The sequence below is a fragment of the Prosopis cineraria genome, unplaced genomic scaffold (genome assembly GCF_029017545.1).
Source record: "Prosopis cineraria cultivar Desert tree isolate PC_DT_omini unplaced genomic scaffold, ASM2901754v1 PC2, whole genome shotgun sequence".
Lineage (NCBI taxonomy): Eukaryota > Viridiplantae > Streptophyta > Magnoliopsida > Fabales > Fabaceae > Prosopis > Prosopis cineraria.
In genome coordinates this window covers 6,767,834-6,787,342 of record NW_026555333.1, presented here as the reverse complement: position 1 = coordinate 6,787,342, position 19,509 = coordinate 6,767,834, and the positions used below count along the sequence as shown (strand labels likewise).

The 19,509-nt window shown below is 35.1% G+C and overlaps 3 protein-coding genes across 4 annotated transcripts; 1 reads left to right on the top strand and 2 right to left on the bottom strand.

Annotated features, from left to right (window-relative positions):
* Positions 1 to 1,613: 1,613 nt before the first annotated feature.
* LOC129303701 (uncharacterized) lies at positions 1,614 to 4,583 on the bottom strand. The gene is made up of 5 exons (XM_054943180.1): positions 4,173 to 4,583; positions 3,679 to 3,936; positions 3,342 to 3,410; positions 2,356 to 2,548; positions 1,614 to 2,139 (listed from the first exon to the last, which is right to left on the bottom strand). Exons 1-5 carry the CDS (start codon positions 4,545 to 4,547, stop codon positions 1,724 to 1,726), a joined length of 1,311 nt encoding a protein of 436 aa, XP_054799155.1. The 5' UTR covers positions 4,548 to 4,583; the 3' UTR covers positions 1,614 to 1,723.
* Positions 4,584 to 5,091: 508 nt separating this feature from the next.
* On the top strand, positions 5,092 to 8,004 carry LOC129302066 (uncharacterized). The gene is made up of 5 exons (XM_054940738.1): positions 5,092 to 5,215; positions 7,161 to 7,345; positions 7,449 to 7,501; positions 7,631 to 7,675; positions 7,774 to 8,004. Exons 1-5 carry the CDS (start codon positions 5,092 to 5,094, stop codon positions 7,853 to 7,855), a joined length of 489 nt encoding a protein of 162 aa, XP_054796713.1. The 3' UTR covers positions 7,856 to 8,004.
* A 967-nt stretch (positions 8,005 to 8,971) lies between these two features.
* LOC129302439 (ubiquitin carboxyl-terminal hydrolase 26) lies at positions 8,972 to 18,499 on the bottom strand. Of its 2 annotated transcripts, none has more exons than XM_054941326.1 (15): positions 18,279 to 18,499; positions 18,128 to 18,204; positions 17,320 to 17,400; positions 16,621 to 17,217; positions 15,867 to 16,122; positions 14,379 to 15,094; positions 14,089 to 14,197; positions 13,049 to 13,227; positions 12,487 to 12,771; positions 12,216 to 12,414; positions 11,893 to 11,964; positions 10,994 to 11,218; positions 10,232 to 10,495; positions 9,435 to 9,582; positions 8,972 to 9,315 (listed from the first exon to the last, which is right to left on the bottom strand). In XM_054941326.1, the coding sequence occupies exons 2-15, from the start codon at positions 18,202 to 18,204 to the stop codon at positions 9,221 to 9,223; spliced, it is 3,303 nt and encodes a 1,100-aa protein (XP_054797301.1). In that variant the 5' UTR covers positions 18,279 to 18,499; the 3' UTR covers positions 8,972 to 9,220. The 2 variants fall into 2 exon arrangements, with proteins under 2 accessions (XP_054797301.1, XP_054797302.1); XM_054941327.1 differs by having other exon boundaries at positions 18,128 to 18,187.
* Between the last annotated feature and the right edge of the window lie 1,010 nt (positions 18,500 to 19,509).

The window sequence follows — 19,509 nt, the reverse complement described above, 5'->3', positions numbered from 1 at the left end:
ATTGTAAAGGTGTTCATAAGTTTAATTGGGTTTGACTGTGACAAAAAAATTAAACCGAGCCACCAATTGGTTCACTAAAGATTAGGACTTGTTTGGTTTTTTTTTTTTAATCGATTTGGTTCGGCTTTTAAATGTTTTGGTTTGAGTTTAAAATTTTTTGTGAGATATTTTTTATAATCAATTTGCCAATAATTTTTAACTAGTAATTACTATTTTCAATCAAAAAATTTCTAGAGGACAAGAATATTTTTAACAATTAATTGGCACAGTTAACTATTAAAAACTAACACATTATTTTTAAAACATTTGATTATACATATTAAAAAATTGTAAAAAACAATTATAGACAACATATAGTTAATTCTAATATAATTTTTAGTATTGATTTACAAGTAACTAAACGTAGGAAAGAGAAAAAATTAAATAAATTGATAAAATTATATAAAGGATAAAGTAGCAAATTTAGTCATGAATTATTTTTTCAAGAGTATTTGATAGTCCAAACTATCAAGTGATGCAAAATAAATAATAAATTTTTAAAAACAAAGTATCTAATACCTTGCTATTAACTTCACCTAACGGATGTTATGTGAGGTCCACAATGACACATGTGGCACTCCATCGGCAGCATGTGCAAATGTGTAAATTTAGGTATGAATTATTTTTTAAAGAGTACTGAGTAATTTTTACTATAAAAAATAGACTATCTAATACCTTGCCCTCAATTTTAACCAAACACTATTTATTTTTATACCCATGAGGCTCATAGTGAGTTAATCTCTCCAATTTTTTTTATTTTCATTCTCAATGTTAGCTTGAAAAGAAGAGGTTCAAAGAGTTTTTATCTAAAGATATTTATGAAGATAATGCTAATAAAATAAAAGTTTGATTTTACTTTACATGGGAGAAGCTAGATTCTAACTTAATTTAGCCATGAATATTTCTCCTACTTTATTGGTGTCGTCTTTGTGAATGCCTTTAAATAATAACTCTTCAAACCTCTTCTTTTCGAGTTAAAATTGATGTATTATAAGTCTCATAAATATAAAAATAAACAATATTTGACTAAAATTGATAAAAAAGTGTTGGATGGTTCATGTTTTATAATAAAAACTACCCAATGCTTCTTAAAAAATAATTCATAACTAAATTTGCTCATTTACACAAGCAAACGAATAGTGTTTGCAGAGTGTCATATGTATCATTGTCAGCCCCACATAAATGTTTGTTAAGTGAAATTAATAATGGGCTACTCAATGCTCCATTTTTTAAAATTGATGATTTATTTCACACTACCTAATAATTTAGACTATCAGGTGCTCCTAAAAAAAATAATATATGACCAAATTTGCACCTTTACCTTAAAATAAATATAATAAGGCTTGATTTGGTTTGATTCAAATTTAAGAAGACAAAAACAAAAACTAACCAAACCAATCAACTTAGCCAAAAAAAAAAAAACAAAATCAAATCTTATTTATAATCAGTTTTGATGACTTTATATCTGTTTGATTCAATTTAATTTGATATAATTAATTTGAATTGATTTTGAATACCTTTACTTGGTTGTGTTTTGAAATGTTTACATAGTTATAATATAGATTATGATTTTTTTTTAAAAAAATTGTATTGATTTACAAGAGTGAGAGGTTCCAATAGAAATACTGTCATGAGTATGAGAAAAACTTCCTCGCTAAACATGATATATAGAATTCAGACATCTTCAATGCTTCTGAATTACCCTAAGCTTGGCACTCCTACTTCGGCGGTTCAATTTTTCTTCCTCTCCTGAAGGTGTGATTGGCCTTTTCGTCAAAATTATCCCATTTGATCCATGTATTGTATGTTTTATCCATGTTTCTTTCTCTTCAACCCCACCTCTCATCTCTGTTAAATCATTATCGCAGTTCTCCCCTTCGTCTATATTACTTGCCTTCTCTTTAATCATATCAAGAAACGTTTGCTTCACAATTCTGTCCTCCAGACTGTGGAAGGATATGACTGCAAGCCTACCTCCAGGAGCGAGGCATTCAAAGCAAGAATTTAGCGAATCTTTAAGGGTGTTCAGTTCATCATTAACAGCAATTCTCAGAGCTTGAAATACCCGGGTTGCTGTCTTTATCCAACCTTGCCTTCCCCCTATTGCAATGAAATTGAACATTGTGTGAATTGAATACAGTTCAACACATCAGTGAATTGAATAAACTGCTTTCATCATCTCAAGAACAGGCAATAATAATACATACCTAGTAATTAAGCAATGAAACACAAGCATTTCCCCCAAAAAAAAAAAAAAAATCGATCACATGCTTGATGCTTCCACGAATGGAAGAATAGAATCGCAGAAGGACCTACCTTTCATTGGAGGAGAGACAAGCTTAATTAGATCTAGCAAATCACTAGTGGAATGCAATCCGCCATGTAATCGGGCTTCAACAATCTTATTCTGCAGAGTACGCCAATTGCTTTCTTCCCCATATTCCCGCAGGATACGGCCCACTTCAGCAGATGGCCAAGAATTTAATATGTCTTCAGCTTGAAGACTCGCCTGTCATAGGCCTGTTCATCAGTTCATATAGGAGAGAAAAATTAAGAATGACACCGCAGCAACCCAGCAATCGAAATATAATTCCCCAAGCAAACTTTGCAATCTCTGAACGAATGAACAATGCCGCAGCATTTTAGCGGGGCAAAAAGAAAACAAAAAACAAGAAGACCAGCAAAGAGGATTTTGACAGAGAAGAAGTGGATAACTGATAGATCCACAATTAAGGGCATATGCATTATGTTGGGCCATCTGAATTATTCTCGATTCTCAAATATTAAAAAAAAAAACACACACACACACACACACTACTCAATATCCTCTTAACTAGATACCTGGCACCTGAAGTTCAAATCAGTACAATAAATTTTTCATTTTAATCATATGATCACGCTTCTTGCTCTACTCCAATGCAATGCTTTTATGACTTGTAACTACTCCAAATCTAACAGTTATTCCATCTTTACACCTTGACCTTTGGCTGACATGCACTCCGATAGTAAAGCACAGTGCATCAGCTATCATCAGTTAAATTGATAGAGAAATATTTTAACCAAAATATGACAAGAATAGGCAAGAAACAAGCCTGTTTCACTTATACGTTAATAATAACAACTGCTAAGAAAAGAGACTACAGAGAAAAGCAACTGACAATGTCAAACAAGATGTCATTTCCGCATTTTTAATTCATCCATTTACATGTATAGATGTACTCTATAAAAAATAAGTTACCACTCGAACCAAGACTCAAGTGTAAAGATTTTACATTGAACTCCAAAATTGTTCATAATTATACCTGAGGGTCCATACGCATGTCAAGCGGTCCATTACTGAGCACACCGAATCCTCTCTGAGGATTGTCAACCTATAATGAAAAACAGAAACAAAAACAATATTAAAAAGAAAACGTATAAAACAACTCATAAAACCATGTCCTGATCAAAATACTCGGCTAACAATCTCGCTGCCATACTCTTAACAACAAAGTAATAGGAAGAGGAAGGTGATGTAGCAGCATAAGTAGAGACTTGTGGTGGATTTTGCTAATAGAGAGACTTGGCATTGCTACAACAACCGGCTAATCCAATATTTATCCATCTAAGAAGTCTAGTGAGGTAAGTATGGAAATTAACCTGCATGGATGACATTCCCAAGTCCATTAAAATGCCATCTACTCCAATGTCCAAGTGTTGCTCACCAATTTTACTTACTGCAGACTTGATATGACGAAAATTTTTTAAGAAGTTGTATACTTTCAGGTCAGAAGCAGGACTACTAGAGTATGAGTCAGAATGCAAGGCGGAATTAATTCGTGCTTGAGCCTTCTCATGTGCCACAGGGTCGACATCCATGCCAACAAAAAACTTCAACTCTGGATGAGCATTAATTATCTGTCGTTTTCAATAAGTACAGAAAATTAAGAAAGCTAATCCCTTCGAAGGGCAGAAACTCAAACTACGATAGCAACAAAATCATAATACCACATTCGATGAGAAGAAATTGTAAGCACCCAAATAGGGCGTGCATGACCGGTGTGGACATAATCAAATTTCCAATGACTAGCACATTAATTCACAGCAAACAAACATTGAACGGCGGGAAAGTGAGAATAGAATAAATGACTAACAGCGGAGGAATGGCCACCAGCCCCGAGCGTGCAATCGACGAAAGAGTGTAAAGGTCGCCAACAAGTAGATGAGAAGACGTCCAGTACTTCAGCAAGCATCACAGGAATATGAGAGGGGTTGTCTCCATATCGCAGAATCGCTTCCTTGTCAAATTCCTTGTCAGAACGCGTCCTCCTCTTTTCCTTCACTAAACCCGCCGCCGCTAATTTTTGCTTCTTCTTCTTCTTCTGGGAAGTAATAGCAGTAGTAATGGACCTCTGCGTGACGCTAGAGGGGACAATGAGAGAATGAGAACAATTGGTGGTAGGAGCAGTAATATCTCGGAGACGCAGTACGAGCTTAGCGGTGACTGTTATCTTCGAAGACGCTGCCATTTCTGTGACATTCTAGCTACTCAACTCTAACTTCAGTTCAAGCTGGAAATGGCAATTATGATATGGATCTCGACATGGATCCGGATTAATATTATGACCCATTGAGCTTGAAATTAAAGGCTCTAGCCCAAACGGCTATAATAAACTTACCGCAAAAAAAGATTAAAAACCTTAGAAAGCCCAATTCGCCCAAGGTTTTATTTTGGTCAAGCTTTCTATCTTTCAACATGATTTCCTCAAAGATGACAATCCCATAGATGTTGTGCTAAACTCTTGGCAATCTTATGTCACACAAGATGAATCTCTTATGGCTAATAATGATGATGAGTTTGGGGATATATGTTGGAGACCACCCTCAAAGGATTGGGTCAAATTCAATGCAGATGGTGCTATGTCATCTATTTCGGGTAAGGTAGGATGTGGTGGTGTCTTACAAGACAATGCACGAGTTTAGATTATAGGTTTCTCCTTTTCCCTCAATATTTGCTCCTCTTATGAGGCTGAAAAATGGGCTATGTTTAGAAGTCTTAAATTAGCCTGGGACATGGGCTTCAAGAAAATTGTTGTTGAGTCAGATTGCAAGAACTTGAAGGAGTTACTAAATGGAGAGTCTACGAATTTGCTTAACATAAGTCTTGTTCTGTTGGAAATTAAGCAAATCCTCCAATGTGACTAGTGCATGAAGATTAATTTTATTCTTTAAAAGATGAATATGGTTGCAAATTCACTAGCTTAGGAAAAAATTTTGGTTTTTCTCTGTTTGATTCGGCCCCCTTTTTCTTGAGGGATCTTGTTTTTAATGACTGTATGGGACTTCAGTCCCTTTGTGTTGTTGATGTTTAATTTCTTGTGACTTGGGTTTTACCCTCTTTGTTAAAAAAAAAAAAATTTACGCGAGTTAATGCTGCTTGAGTGCTTGTGTTGTTACTCCTAATTTGTTCATTGCCGTGAGAATACTATTCGAGATTTTATCGATACATGTTCTTGCTGTGATATGTCTATTGATAAAAATAAAATAATACGAAAAGGATGTTGATTATCATCATCTGAAGTTTGTTGGTTTTTTTTTTTGGTTATTTTAAAATAAAGAATTCTAGCGCAGACATTCTAGACTTTTATCTAAAGCTAATAAAAGAAATACAGATCTTCAACTATATCTTTCTTTTGTCATGAATCATCGCACTTTTTGTGGGGTTAATAATAACCCTGTTGATAAAAGCCCAAATTCAAATGACAAGTTTTGAAAAGCCTATTTCCTTATTATAAAGCATTCCCCATTCAAAATGCAAATTTTTTTAAAATATTATCCTTTTTTCAGTGTGTGGATTTAAATATGACCAAACTTATTTTTTTTCAATTTTCAAAAAAAAATAATTATTTAATCACTTTCTTTAAATTTTGGTGAGATAATTAAAAAATATCCCATAACAAAGATGAGAGTGTAATTAGGAGAGGGAGACAACCAAAGCAAGTTTTATGTCGTTTAACAAAAATACATTAAAATAAGAGGAACCTGGCTTTCTTTTTCTCTTCCCCGTAAAAGTCTATCCTTATAAAGAATCTCGGAATTGACAATATCATTTTTATTTCTGAACTTGTGGGAAATAATTTTATATTCGTTGACTAAAATTTAACATTCACAAATAAAAAACAGTTTAAAACACTTCTGCAAATAAAATCTGAATGCGAAGGAAAAAAAAAAAATTCGAAGCTAAATTCAATTTCTATTCCTACCCATCTGACGACAGCGATAAAATTTCACAACTATCTGTCCAGCGAAGACATTTAATAAAAAAAGATATAATAGTAGTCGTCAAAATTACTAAAAGTCAAGGGAATGAAAACGAAAACTAAAATGGCAGTATATGACTTTTCTAAGAAGTGCATTGATTGTCCAATACGTGGAGAATTAAATAAAGAGACGACTGAGATTCAAGACCCAAATAGGATGATAATGTAACGGTGAATGATTTAAATTTACTGTTCAATTATAACATAATATTTAAAAAATTTCAAAATATATTTCTTTTCCAAAATTTAAAATAACCCATGTGAGATTTGATATTTTGTGACCCTTATATAATAAAATATTTTAACACTTATTTGATTAAATTGACTGTTGTTATCATTACATAGTATAATGAATTTAGGCCAGATTGAATTCCCACAGTAGAACGAATTAGGGGTAAAACAGGGATTCACCTTCAGCAGATTAGAGATTAGACCTGCCGCGACTTTGTCGTTGCTATGGTGGGCAATTGCTTGCTGTCCACTGTCCACATCTCACTGCCTATTTTTCTTCTTTTTGACCAGCCAATCCTAACCCTCTTCTCTCTCTCTCTCTCTCGGAATCTTTCTTCACAATACCAACAATATACTACTTCCCTATATTCCCACTCTTCACGCCTCATTGTCATCACAGGACCCTCTCCCTCTTGCCTCCATCATTCGTTATATTATATCCTCTGGTCCACTCTCCCTTTTCGCCATGTTCCTCCCTCTTTTTCTGACTCGCTAATGTTGCTGAGATGCTTGTAGCTTGATGGGCTTGTAAGCTTTATTCAAGTTTTGATCGCTGAGCAATCAGAAGCCATGGATCATGGGACAGTTGAGCCCTTGCAGAAGCCTCGAGAGCAGAAAATGGAAGAGTGACAGATGATTACAGAGAAGACGGTGCAACTGGAAAGAGAAGTCGTGGTTCTCAACCCAGAGGAGCGGACTCTCTGCCCACCTTCATCGGGAAGCATAGATTGCAAGCTGCCATTTCCCAACTCAATAACGAAATCAATATAATTCAGGTTAACTCATCTCTCTCTGCCCTTTTTTGATTGATTTTGCTCTTCATTTTTAGCAAGTCTTTGTTAGCTGAAGAAGATTGGTTGTGTGATCTGATGGATGCAGGATGAGCTGGAGCAACTGAAAACAATGGGTGAATCGTCCAGCGTCTGCAAGGAGTAAGCGGGGGAGGGAGCGAGAGAGTTTTTTTTTTTTTTTAATTTTTTTTTGTTGTTGTTGCCATATCCAAGGCTTTTCTCTCTGGGTTTCATTATCTGAAGATTTAACGATCCATTGTTGATGTGCAGATTGATTTCGAGCGTTGAATCGATTTCCGATCCACTGCTTCCATGGTAAGCCGTGTATAATGTTGTTGAGATTCGCAGCTTTGTGTGGTGTGATTCGAGAGGTGTTAGATTGCGATGATTGCAACGAGTGTGAATATTTGCAGGATTAATGGCTCGGTGGATGGTAGTTGGGATCGGTGGTTCGGCGGCGCCCACCACTCGCGAAGTCATAAACGCTGGATTTAGATTTTTTTTTTTTTTGGGTGGGTTTAAACAGCAGTATAGTACTTCATCGCAAAATAAGGATATCCTGCGAGACTGGAAGATCAGATCATGTTTCCCAAATGAACAACAATGACCGATAAATGAATGAATTAAATTCCCTTCCCACATAAGGATTTCCTATGTTGTTCCCGTCGGGTTTATTATCCTTGGCGACTTAGAATCACACATCTGCATATCATGAAGCTCCTCGCATACATACATGCATGCAATATATATATATATATATTGGTCAGAGTTTTCAACTGCATATCACTAACTTGAAACTTTTGTACATTATCACACGATCACATCTAACATTGATATGTGTATATCACGGAGCAAAATTATATGATAACTAGTCATGTTTATTTGCGCATTTTGTAACCTAGAATTCACCCTGCCTTTTCATATGAATCATGGGTTTATTGTATTAATATTAATATCAATTTTATATCCAAAAATATTATTTAAAATATATCCAAATACTTCACATTTTCCTGCTTTCGAAATTTAATATTAATCCGAGCATATTAAATGAAACACCATTTGATAATAGATTTAACTCGAAATACAGGAGACAGCTTTGGATTTTCTTTTAATCTCGTAGCCCATTGTACTTAGTATTTTACCAATTACCATTATTATACATATATATATAGCAATATTAGAAGTCTGCTTAAATTTTACAGTCATGGTTGACCATTTTTTTTTTTTTTTCAGAAAACAAAATACTACATTTTCATCACATGCAGAGCCCGGTTCCTTCTATATCTTATAAATTGACCATCATATATTTGCCATTATATTCTCATCCTTGTTGGATGGAGATCTATATATATATATATATATATATTCTAAAGCAAAGAAAAAACAATTATAATTAACAAAGAACTACGATGCACTCTGCTCCAAATTTTCTCCATTTCACCTTTCATTGTTTTCTCGTGTTTTCCTTATTTCAGTAAAGCTTGAACCTTTAACTAATATTCACACTTTATTACTTTATTTTCTAGTTCCTTTCAGATGTTTTGACCCACCAATTTTCATTTTCACTCATTATCATTCGATATTAACTTCTACTACATCACAACCAGCAAGGAAGCAACCCAAAATTTGCCATTATCAAGGCCATCGAGGGCAACTAGCGTTAAGGCCAGCACGGTAGCCCAATTTAAGCCAGCGCACGTAGATTTACCTGTACGTATTGTCCTAAACTAATTCTTTCCTCAGCAAGTAGATTCCTCCTTAAATATATACACCAAGAAAAGCATGTTACAGAGATACATCAGCCACTGAAACAGAAAGATGGCTTCTCTTTTGTTTTTTGATCCATAAAAAGATGGCTTCTCAAACAACCTGGGATGAAACGTCTGCTGTCAGAAGTGTTCCGCGAAACCCTCCCTCACTCCGCTGCATTTCCATTTTATCATCACAAATCTCATCTGTAAAAGATTGTTATGACCCGATTTAGTATAAATAATAAATAAGCATTTTGAGGAAGCACAGTTCCATTTTACTTTCTATGTCAGTTGCAAAGATGACCAGGCATCAAATAGCTTACCAGCAATATCTCGGTTTTCATGGATCTCAGAGTCCCTCACTATAATCTGATCTCCAGCAAATATGTTTACATCAGCGAGTGTAGCACATTCATCCTCATTATCAATTGTCCTGTCACCTTTCTGTAATATCTGGTTTTCCTTTACAACCTGGGAGGACAATTGCTGGTAAGACTACTCAGGAATGCATGAAATAGCCGTTTGTGATAAAAATGTGCTTCATCATAGGATTTATGATCAATGCTGAAAGTAACTTAAACCGGAAAAACTTTCATACTTTAATGGTAGAAATCACCAATTGCATCAGGATTTATGATTAATGCTGAAGGTAACTTAAACCGGAAATTTTCATACTTTAATGGTAGAAATAACCAATGGCATCACACATAAAGTAATAACTATAGGTCAATACATAATGAAGCCATGTCAACATTACAGGGAATCTCGAGACCTATGAAGCTCTCTAAAACAAGTCAGCCAAATTATGCAACCATTTCAATTAAGAAAATTGGTAAGCGTAAGTTGTAAATTAAAAATAATGGAGAGTTCGTATAAATGATCCTTTAATCTAACACAAAAGTTGAGCTGCATCAGTATTCTAAAATGAATATATGAAGTTCAGATGGCAAGATACCAGTTTTGTATATTATATCATATGAGTATTTCTAAACCCCTTAGCCTTGTTACTAATCCATTTCCACCATGGGTAATTAAACTAAGTTTCACCACAACTAGACACAAATTAAAATGCCACATAATTGAAAACTGCATATCATCTCACTTTCTCTACTAAACTTACCCCAAAGGCCTCCCATATCATCATTTTTAGCTGGTACAACGATGTTGAAGCAGAAACTTTAAGACTTATCGAAGTACCATTTTTAGATTTCCGGGAGCGCTTGGAGACACGTCGATCTGCTTCAACAGAGCCCTTTGAAGCCTCTAATATTGATCTAGGAACTTCCTTTCCCCTTACAAGAATCACAGATATGTTCTCATTGCTATAGTTAAGTTTCTGCATTAGCTCACAGCTTTCTCTTTCTCCAATGCAACTTTCACAAATCTGCATATTGAAAGGTGGAGACAGTCCCGTGTGTAGTTTAGAATTACAAAAATAATATGCAAGGACCAGAAATATATTGCGTATAATGAAGAATATGGGAGGAAGGACAGCAATATTTTGTCAGCCAAGATAGATGCCCAGTGCGCAATGTAGCTTTCCAAAGATATGACTATTGATTGCATTCATGCCGGAACATGCACTGCCACACCAAAATTTTCCTTCAAAGATTATTGCACTATGAATATGCTGTTGAGAGCTGTACCGGAGGCCATAAATAAAAGTAGGAAAATCAAGGACATCACTTCTCAAGTGCAATTGAAAAACATAGGCTTGAATACGTTTTTGACTAAACACAAATTATAGAACATCAGGCTGGACCATCCCAAAAATAAGTATATTTGTACCTACCGGATTTTCACTTCCAAGGGGGAAAAAGAAAGAAAGAAAGACACAAGGTGCAAGTGAAGGTAGGTGAAATAAGGCAGAGTATTGGATTACCTCTGGAGAAGTCTTAATCACCAGCTGTCTTGTCCCGCTATCATTATGCACTTTATCATTCAACTGATCCTCACATGTTGGTGTCTCTGAGCTGAATCCAGTCAAAATATTCTCTGAATCACTGATATCCTCAATCGCTGCTGATATACCTTTTGTCTCAGTACCCCCCCATTCCTCACAAAAGCATTTCCAATCATTCTCAGATATCATAGTCAAACCACCTGCCTAAAATTCACAAAATAGATGGAAGTAAGACTGAGGTTATACCACTAACATGATTCAGAAAAATACACTTCAATTATAGCTATCACATTGCCATGCCTATCAGCTAGTAATTCAGGCCAACTCTGATAGGCTAGCCTGAACTGCCTGAAAAAATTTAGGGCTAGGCTTAGGAAAAAGATGATTTTTTTTATGTTCGGGCCTATTCAAGATAGTGCCCAGATACCCAAATAAAAAATATATACATTTATAAAATATAATAAATATTAATTAATTCTTTAAGTTTTTAAGTTATTTTATAGTAAAATACCATATATTTGAGTCCTATACATCATTTATGTATCCAAAAAATATATATTTATATTTTTATAAAATAAAATAATTAATTTTAAAGTACAAAATTTAATTAAAAATAATTTTAAAAATAAAATTTGGATATTCAGGCCTTTAAGGAAGTTGGGTATATTTAGGCCGAACTTGCCCGAATTCCCACCTCTAATTCATGATATTTGAAATGAATGGAGACAGACTCAGCTGAATATTGGTAACTTGCAATCTAATCAAATAAAAATTTAGTTTGTAATTTGCATTCCAAAATGACATGACATTGGCACTACTACTTGCATGTGCGTCCAAAAACAACTCACAGCTACAGGACAATGTTTGTTTTTACTCACAGAAGATTCTCTTTGGACTATAGCACCACGTCTGAAAACCAGTTCAGGGGGCTTTTCCACAAGGCGGGAGTGCTGATTATAAACAAAAACGAAACAGCGTGTCAAGATGAATTTGAAGGTATTTGTTAAGGATCAAACTAACAAATAAAAAGGTCATAAATGAGTAGAATCAACCAACATGTCAATCCAACAGTTAAAATTTGCCATTGAAACTAAAGTCCCAACGCATGTTGGGTTGGATTCCTCTTGTAAAGAAAATCAAGCTCATACCATGGAACAAGATGCAAAACGTGACAGAGAACCAAGGTGAAGGTGCAATTTACCTTTTCACACATAAGGGAATTGATTATCCCATCTAAAGTTTCAGGTTTGTCTGAATTCTTGACAGATGAACTCATGTAACTTCTCCATTTTGAAATCCATGAAGAAGGCACTAGGAAATATTTGCAATGCAACAAGAGTGGCATACTTTTAGCCAGTAATAGTTTTTCATGATTCTGACGCTGCACTTGCTTCACTAATCTGAATCATAAGCATACAAACTACTTTAAAAATTTGTCCAGATCAACTATATATTAATAACAATTTACTTACCTTAAAGAGTCCTCCAAGCATGCTACTTCAGATAATTCATTGCTGCATTCGGAACAGGGCATTGTGTCTGAAGGAAATGTTGGGCAACCCAAAGGATCATCAGGTTTTACAGAAAGAGCATCTTCATATATGAAGTGCCAAAAGCTCTCAGGAACAAGAACCCGCTTAGCACCAGCAGCTTGCTCAGGTAAAAGTTGCCCATGTGGGCAACTAACTGATGCTGTCGGTCCAGCATCAGCTTCAGATGGAGCATCAAGTACTTTTCTTTTCCACCACTGTTGCAGCCTACAAAATGCAAAACCATTGGCATCATTATGCACTAGAGAAGAGATTGAGAGAACAGATTTCAGCACCAATGTTTGAAAACCGTGTTGATATCACAATGAACATGCAAAACATTAGGAAGTAGACTCATAAAAATAGGTCATCGATTTTTTTAATAACCAAAATAGCCAAAACAGGTAGTATCTCCATAACAAGAAGGAAGTAAAAGACTTGTTCACATTCCAGTCCCATCCTGTCTGTGGGATGCAGAAAATGAATAAAAAAATTGCAATCATACCATGGTCTAGATATGTAATACTTTCCATCTGGACAGTTTCCATCAAGAATTTCCCGTGCAAGGTGTTTCATTGATTCTCTCCGGTCCCTATAGGTGTCAGCTGACACCACAGAGCGAGCTCCATCAATAAGACAATCCCAACAGCAATCACTATGGCCCAGTGTTGGCCCCCCACCATACTGACTTTTACAAGCACAAAAAGGAAATGTGTTATGGTTGTATAAATAGCAAAATGATAGCAGCAACAAAGGAACAGGAAGGGTGAGGAAATGCATGTATGGAGAAGAGAGCAAGTGAAATAGACATAAATCATAAATAATTATCAATTTCTAAAATGATCGGCAGAAACATGCACTTGTCAATATTATGAGTATGTATTCTGTAACTCATTCCTTTAAAGTGCACTGCATTTGCCTCCTCACATGGACACTTTAGAGCTGCTACCTCCAAGAGGTAATTAACTTCTCAAATAGTTTCTCAATTTGACCCACAAATGAAAGTTTCCTTGCTGACATCACCAGCAAAATATTAGGTAAACTTACTGCTTTATGAAGGAAGTCCAACCCTTCATCCACTTTAATACCCACTGATGGGGCACTAGATTTGCTTATATAGCCTCTGAAATATATACCCTCGATTCATCCAATTCTGAACATTATTACCAAACACAGCTTAAATGGATCAACAAGAATGGTCCCTTACGGATCCAAAATATCCTGTGGCAAGCTAGGCACTTTCCCATTTATTTCACAAGTAATTCCAATTATCCTTCATCATGGATATAATTATGATATAAAGGAAACAACATAAGACCACAAAAGGTAACATGTACAACAATAAGTAGAAGAGCTACAAAGTTGAATGAAGAAAAGAATGAAAATTCATAGCATGCGTATACATCCATATAATTCAAAAAAATGAATAAGATGTTGTAAAGTCATCTGATAAAGTGGAAAACCAACAAAAAAGACATCATCATTGACACATTAACAAGAAGAGCAGCTATCCAGGCACATGACTGATGATTTAACATAAAGTACCTTCAAAAACAGTCTATCCCATGCTTTATCAGACAATCGCTTCATTGAAGTAACCTTGGATACAGGAACTTTCCCATGCGAGCATTGAATGGATGTATTGTCAAGAGTACTGCAAATAAATAAATAAAGGTAAGTATACTATAAATCAAGCCAAGTGACTCTGCCTAAAATTTGACTTAAGAAGCCCCAATCTATGGGAAGTAGGAAAAAATTCAGCCATTATATTAGGAACAAAATGCACTGCAGTATTACTTAATGACCAATGATAAGATAAAAATGTTTGCACCAACCTTGGAATAATGTTGTCAGCCCACTGGCGAAGCCAGTCACTAGAAATCCAATAAAATGGTTGCTCAAGTGGTTGAACAGGAGCTTCAGCTAAAACAGATCGAACTTCTTGTCTCCTTTCAGTGATTCGATTCAGTTCCAACTCTTTCTTATGATTGTACTGCGCACACTCATCAACATATGAAGCATTAAGGTTCTGAATCTCATCAAAAAGATAAGATAAAAGAGGAAAACTATCTCGTGCAGCAACAGAATCAGCACTGCTGACCACATCCCCCCTTTTGACTACATTTTTGGTATGCTTAAGATTGTACATCAGCATGTATGCATCACTAGATGAATATGTCTCCACAAGAGAAGATTGTGGGTGAGGGGCATCCAGACCATTTCCATTACTGTCAGCTATCCTTGCTTCAGATGCATCAGAATGAACGGGATCAGTCCTTACAGATTTTGCTGTAGAATTTGAAGATCCATCACCAAATGGATGGCAGCCTAATTTAGTGACATGCTCATCATCAAATTCCCACCATTGCCCAGCATTCTCATCCTTGATGTGAGCCACATAATGGCCACTATTAACAGTAGTTCCCTTGTGAATCAGTACAGCTGACAAGTCATATATCAATTCAGACTGAGATGGCTCAGACAATCTAGGCTGCATGTCAAGCTTAGCTGGAAATGAAAATGTGGAAGTAATTTTCTTCCTCATTGTAGTCTGCCAACATAAAAAGATAAGTGAAGGACTCATTAGAAGAGAAGAAGAGTGATACAGAAAAGAAACTTTACACAATAGCATAAAACTAAGAAATTACAACAATTTTACCCCAAGAAAAAAAAAAACTGTCTCACTTAAACCAAACAATTAACTACTGCAACATAGTTTCTATCTTCAAAAAAACGCACATTTACAAGACCACTACCCTAAAAGAAGGAATTCCATAATTTTCCAAGTTAAAATGAGTCAAGAATACATATTAAAGCTATGAAGCACCGTAAAGATTTGCAAATTGCATCAGGCATCACCCAATAAAGACCATTCAAGGTTGCTTTACTCTCTCACTTGTGAAGCATTTAGAACAAAATAATTGGTTTATTTGGTGACAGATACTGTAGAGAGAGTTATTATTTGACATGAAGTTTGGGTCCAAAGGGCAAAAGTTATTAGAACTGAGCTAGTTTGTTGATCTCTAGTAAACAGGGCTTGACAGCAAAAGTGATTACATGGCACAACTCAGTTCTTGTAGTTACAACGGGGCAAAATCATCAGCAAAGTTTGATAGAAGACATTAACACTTTGCTGAAGTTCTTTAAAAAAATGTTTAAAGGGTAATTATTCTTTAGGCAGAATTTGGTACCATTCTTTATCTAATATATATTATTTCCTTCCACAAATAAAAAAAAAAGGCAATGTAGTAAACTTGCTTCTTAATTGTATAATACTCAATAATCATCACAAAGATAAAATATTACAAAACCAACCACAATACCTCTGGAAGGAACACACAACGTTTAAGTTGAAAATTAAGTACATCAGGTAATGTGCGCAGCTTGATGCTACGAGTAGCATCAACTCTTGTTTTACATGATGCACAAAAATATTGATTATCTCCACAAAGCTCCTCCACAGCAAGATAATCATTCAGGCTCTCATCTAAACTTTTAAATCCCTTAACATTTAACTCCAGCTCATAGAAGTCTTCCATTTTAGAAGATGCTTCAGAGTCCCTTCCACATTGTGAGCAGCTACATAAAAAGTGTTCAAATCGAGAAATTATGAAATAGTCGTGAACACAGCTACTACAGCTAACAGATTCATCTGAAATTGATGCAGCATACATAAGAAATTTATTTGAGATCATCTGAACATAAAATTAACAGAGTTACTTCAACTAAATTATTAAAAAAGAATTTGGAAAATCAAGGACCATTAACTATATTACTAACAAACAGTGCTTAGAGAAACATGACAAAAAAGCAAACTCAGATATGCATGACATGAGAGATCCAACATTGAAAGAAAGCAACTTCACTCTGCTAGCACCATAGGAGCATTGGCATTGTTCTCAAGATGAAGATTTAACGAGTTTAGTTGGTGAATGGGGTCAGAATCAATAATTGAATAACCTTATTGACAAATCCAGAGTCTATCATAGGCCATCTAAATGGTACTTACAAAAGATTAAAGCATAAAACAAAATTATTCTTTATTGGTAAACAAGTAGCTCAAAATCAATTTCTTACGTTGTCACATGAGACACACTTCCCCGGAAAAGATCTTGAACCACAGTTCTTGCTTTAGGAACTTTAGAATGGGTTAGACAATGCTCGAGCAAAGACAAAAGCAATGTCAGAAACTCATGGCTATCCTGCTGAACTCCATTATCTAACTCCAGTGTTTTCACAAATGGAAAGGAATCCACAAAAGCCCTTTTACTAATGTGCAACTGCACAAAAAGCCGCACCAGTTGATTTAACACTGGCTGCTGCTGCAAAAGATCTGGTTCCACAGAAAATATGCCTTCCCGGAAACATTTATTCATGTATAAGCACTGCAGTATGCTATTGGCATAGCATGTGGCCCCAAGATTGGTCAGACCAGCAGGTGAATTAGCAGATGCCCGAAGGTCCTTGGTTGGGTCAGGACCAAGATTGTCTACAATACTTGACATCTTCTGCCATAAGCCAGATTTTCGGGCTCCATTGTGAGGTGGAACCAATGCACAAAAGCAGTTAGGGTTGTCTCTGGTATTGACACGGCAGCTCGAACATATCGGCTTCCAAATCATATAAAGTTGATTTATATCATCATCAGTTACCGCACCTTTTTCATGAATTTTCCTATAAAAGTAGGAGGAAGAACCAAAAATGATGAACATGCAAAAGGAGGAACAGCGTATTTTAATTAATTCCACAAATTATAAAAGATAAATCATTTAGTACCTCCATATTTCAGAAGTGCTAGCACCATCATCCACTTGTCTTTGTCTTTTATTTTTACTTCGTGTAGTTGGCCTACTCATACTAGAATACAAAGAAATCCCGTTTCAAAACTAGAGATAGCTAAACTTTTGGGAAGGGATAATGAATAACCACATACGATTTTCATCATATCGATTTAAAATTTAAAATTATGCATAAAGACGAAATCACATGAACATCACAGACGAACTTATCAAAGACATATCTATTTTTATTTCAGGCAATGGTGATGATACCACCAGGACAAATGGAAAGATGTGTATCGCCCGAAATCGTATTCCAGGACACTCGAGAATCAACCTCAGTTCCAAGAATCAACCTCAGTTCTACATTTGCAAATTGCATTGAGAATACGGACGCGCACATAAGGAAGAAAAGCAAGGATAATATTCTCAGTCAATAAACTATAAACAAAGAAGCCATAATTTACACATCATCTCCGCACAAAAAATAAATAAATATATAAATAAAGAAGTAGTGGCTATCATCCGACTAAACAAACACATTACATTAGCAACTTGTTCACTGGTGCACAGCAGAACAGGCACTTATAGAGAGAGGGAGAAAAACTCGTATCAAAATAACTTTGTTCAGAGATGAAGAGAACCCTAGAAATTCCTAACAGCCAAAATATTAAGCAAATCAACCCGAAAAAGAAGCCAGTGATGTAGAACACATGTATCATCCAGCAGAAAATTTATAGGGCAAATATATTCAAGAAAATCATGAAAAAGCATAAAAAGGAGGGATATTCTTGCTATAGTGTTACCTGGTAGAAAGAAAAGCGGGTCTCAGGCTCTCAGCTGTCGGATAAATTATTGCTTGGATTCTGAGGAAAATCAACATCTAATATCAAATGACATTCTTAAGTTTCACCCCCAATTACTGTGATTCAGTGTTGATCAATAATATACCATTACCTTGTTTTTTTATCGGATGAAGAAGCCAAAGGACAAAAGTCCCAGAAAACAAATGGAAAGAGAGAGGGAGGGAGAGGACCAGCGTCAGGAAGAGAGGGAGGGACGGAGAGAGAGACGAGAAGGACGAGAACTTTTGTTTGGGATGTGATAAAGTACGACGGGGCCAATGAAGGGTCAAGTCGGAGTCAGAGCGCTCTGGCTTCAAACAAGAAAGAAATGTACAGTTCTTGTGCCCCTCTGATTTAGATTTAGATTAGATTTCATCAGATGGAATAAGAGTTTACACCAACCTAATTAACGGATTTTTTTTTTCATACTTTTCTATATTTATTTATATTATTTAATATTTAATCATTTAACTCACATTTGGCACGCACACTCAAAAAATTGAGATTTTATTTTTAATATTATTAATTATCATATAAATAATAACTTTTTAAACAAATTATTCGATTAATTTCTCTCCGACAAAATATACAATCTATATATATATATTAATTAATAATCAATAATTAATAAGTTTAAATTGATTACAATTTTTCAATGCATGCCAAATTAAAAACAATCAAATGATATTTTCTTGCAATTTAATTGTTTGTTTTTTGTTTTTGTCTCTTGACACTGCTCATAAATTAACATTCAGGATTGTTCAGATAATATCAAGTACCTGGATTTTGTCTACTTTAGATTAGTTAAGGACAATTTACAGTGTTCAAATTTGGAGAGAATTCAAAGAATTCCAATAAATAATGTGAACCGAATCTGAAATCTGAACTTATTCATATTCATATTAATACCAAATCTCCAGATTTCTTCGCTTAATTACACAGCATTAACAAGTCTTACCTTTACTTTGATAGGTTATGGATTTGGAGACATCAACACTGCGTTTGGATAAATTTGCTCCACCTCACAAACCACCACACCACGAATCTTGACTGAGGAAATGGGTAGTGGTTTAGGAGCCCATTTGAAAGAATTTATTAAATATTTTTCTCATATTTGTGTATTGGTGTTGTCGTCATCCTTCTATTTATCATCATTTTTTTTAAATAAAAAAACTTAGGCAATGAGATTACCCAACAAAATTAAACCCAAAAAAAATGCAGGGCCAGGAGGTCCTGGACCGGAGAAATTATTGGAACCCCAAGAGGGCATACGACTACTTTTATAATACATCAACACAACATCTTGCACAGAAACAAAGAATTTCTGTAAGAATTTTGATCTC

Bases quoted from the DNA above. Each gene is read 5' to 3' on its own strand.
- LOC129303701 (XM_054943180.1), bottom strand. From the start codon at position 4,547: ATGGCAGCGTCTTCGAAGATAACAGTCACCGCTAAGCTCGTACTGCGT. The intron at 2,549-3,341 runs GTATAATTATGA...GGCCTATGACAG, and splicing joins ACATGCGTATGGACCCTCAG to GCGAGTCTTCAAGCTGAAGA. The intron at 2,140-2,355 runs GTAGGTCCTTCT...TCATTGCAATAG, and splicing joins TGTCTCTCCTCCAATGAAAG to GGGGAAGGCAAGGTTGGATA.
- LOC129302066 (XM_054940738.1), top strand. From the start codon at position 5,092: ATGGGCTTCAAGAAAATTGTTGTTGAGTCAGATTGCAAGAACTTGAAG. The intron at 7,502-7,630 runs GTAAGCGGGGGA...GTTGATGTGCAG, and splicing joins TCGTCCAGCGTCTGCAAGGA to ATTGATTTCGAGCGTTGAAT. The intron at 7,676-7,773 runs GTAAGCCGTGTA...GAATATTTGCAG, and splicing joins TCCGATCCACTGCTTCCATG to GATTAATGGCTCGGTGGATG.
- LOC129302439 (XM_054941326.1), bottom strand. From the start codon at position 18,204: ATGTTGATTTTCCTCAGAATCCAAGCAATAATTTATCCGACAGCTGAG. The intron at 17,401-18,127 runs GTAACACTATAG...TTTGTATTCTAG, and splicing joins CCCGCTTTTCTTTCTACCAG to TATGAGTAGGCCAACTACAC. The intron at 17,218-17,319 runs GTACTAAATGAT...CTACTTTTATAG, and splicing joins AGCACTTCTGAAATATGGAG to GAAAATTCATGAAAAAGGTG.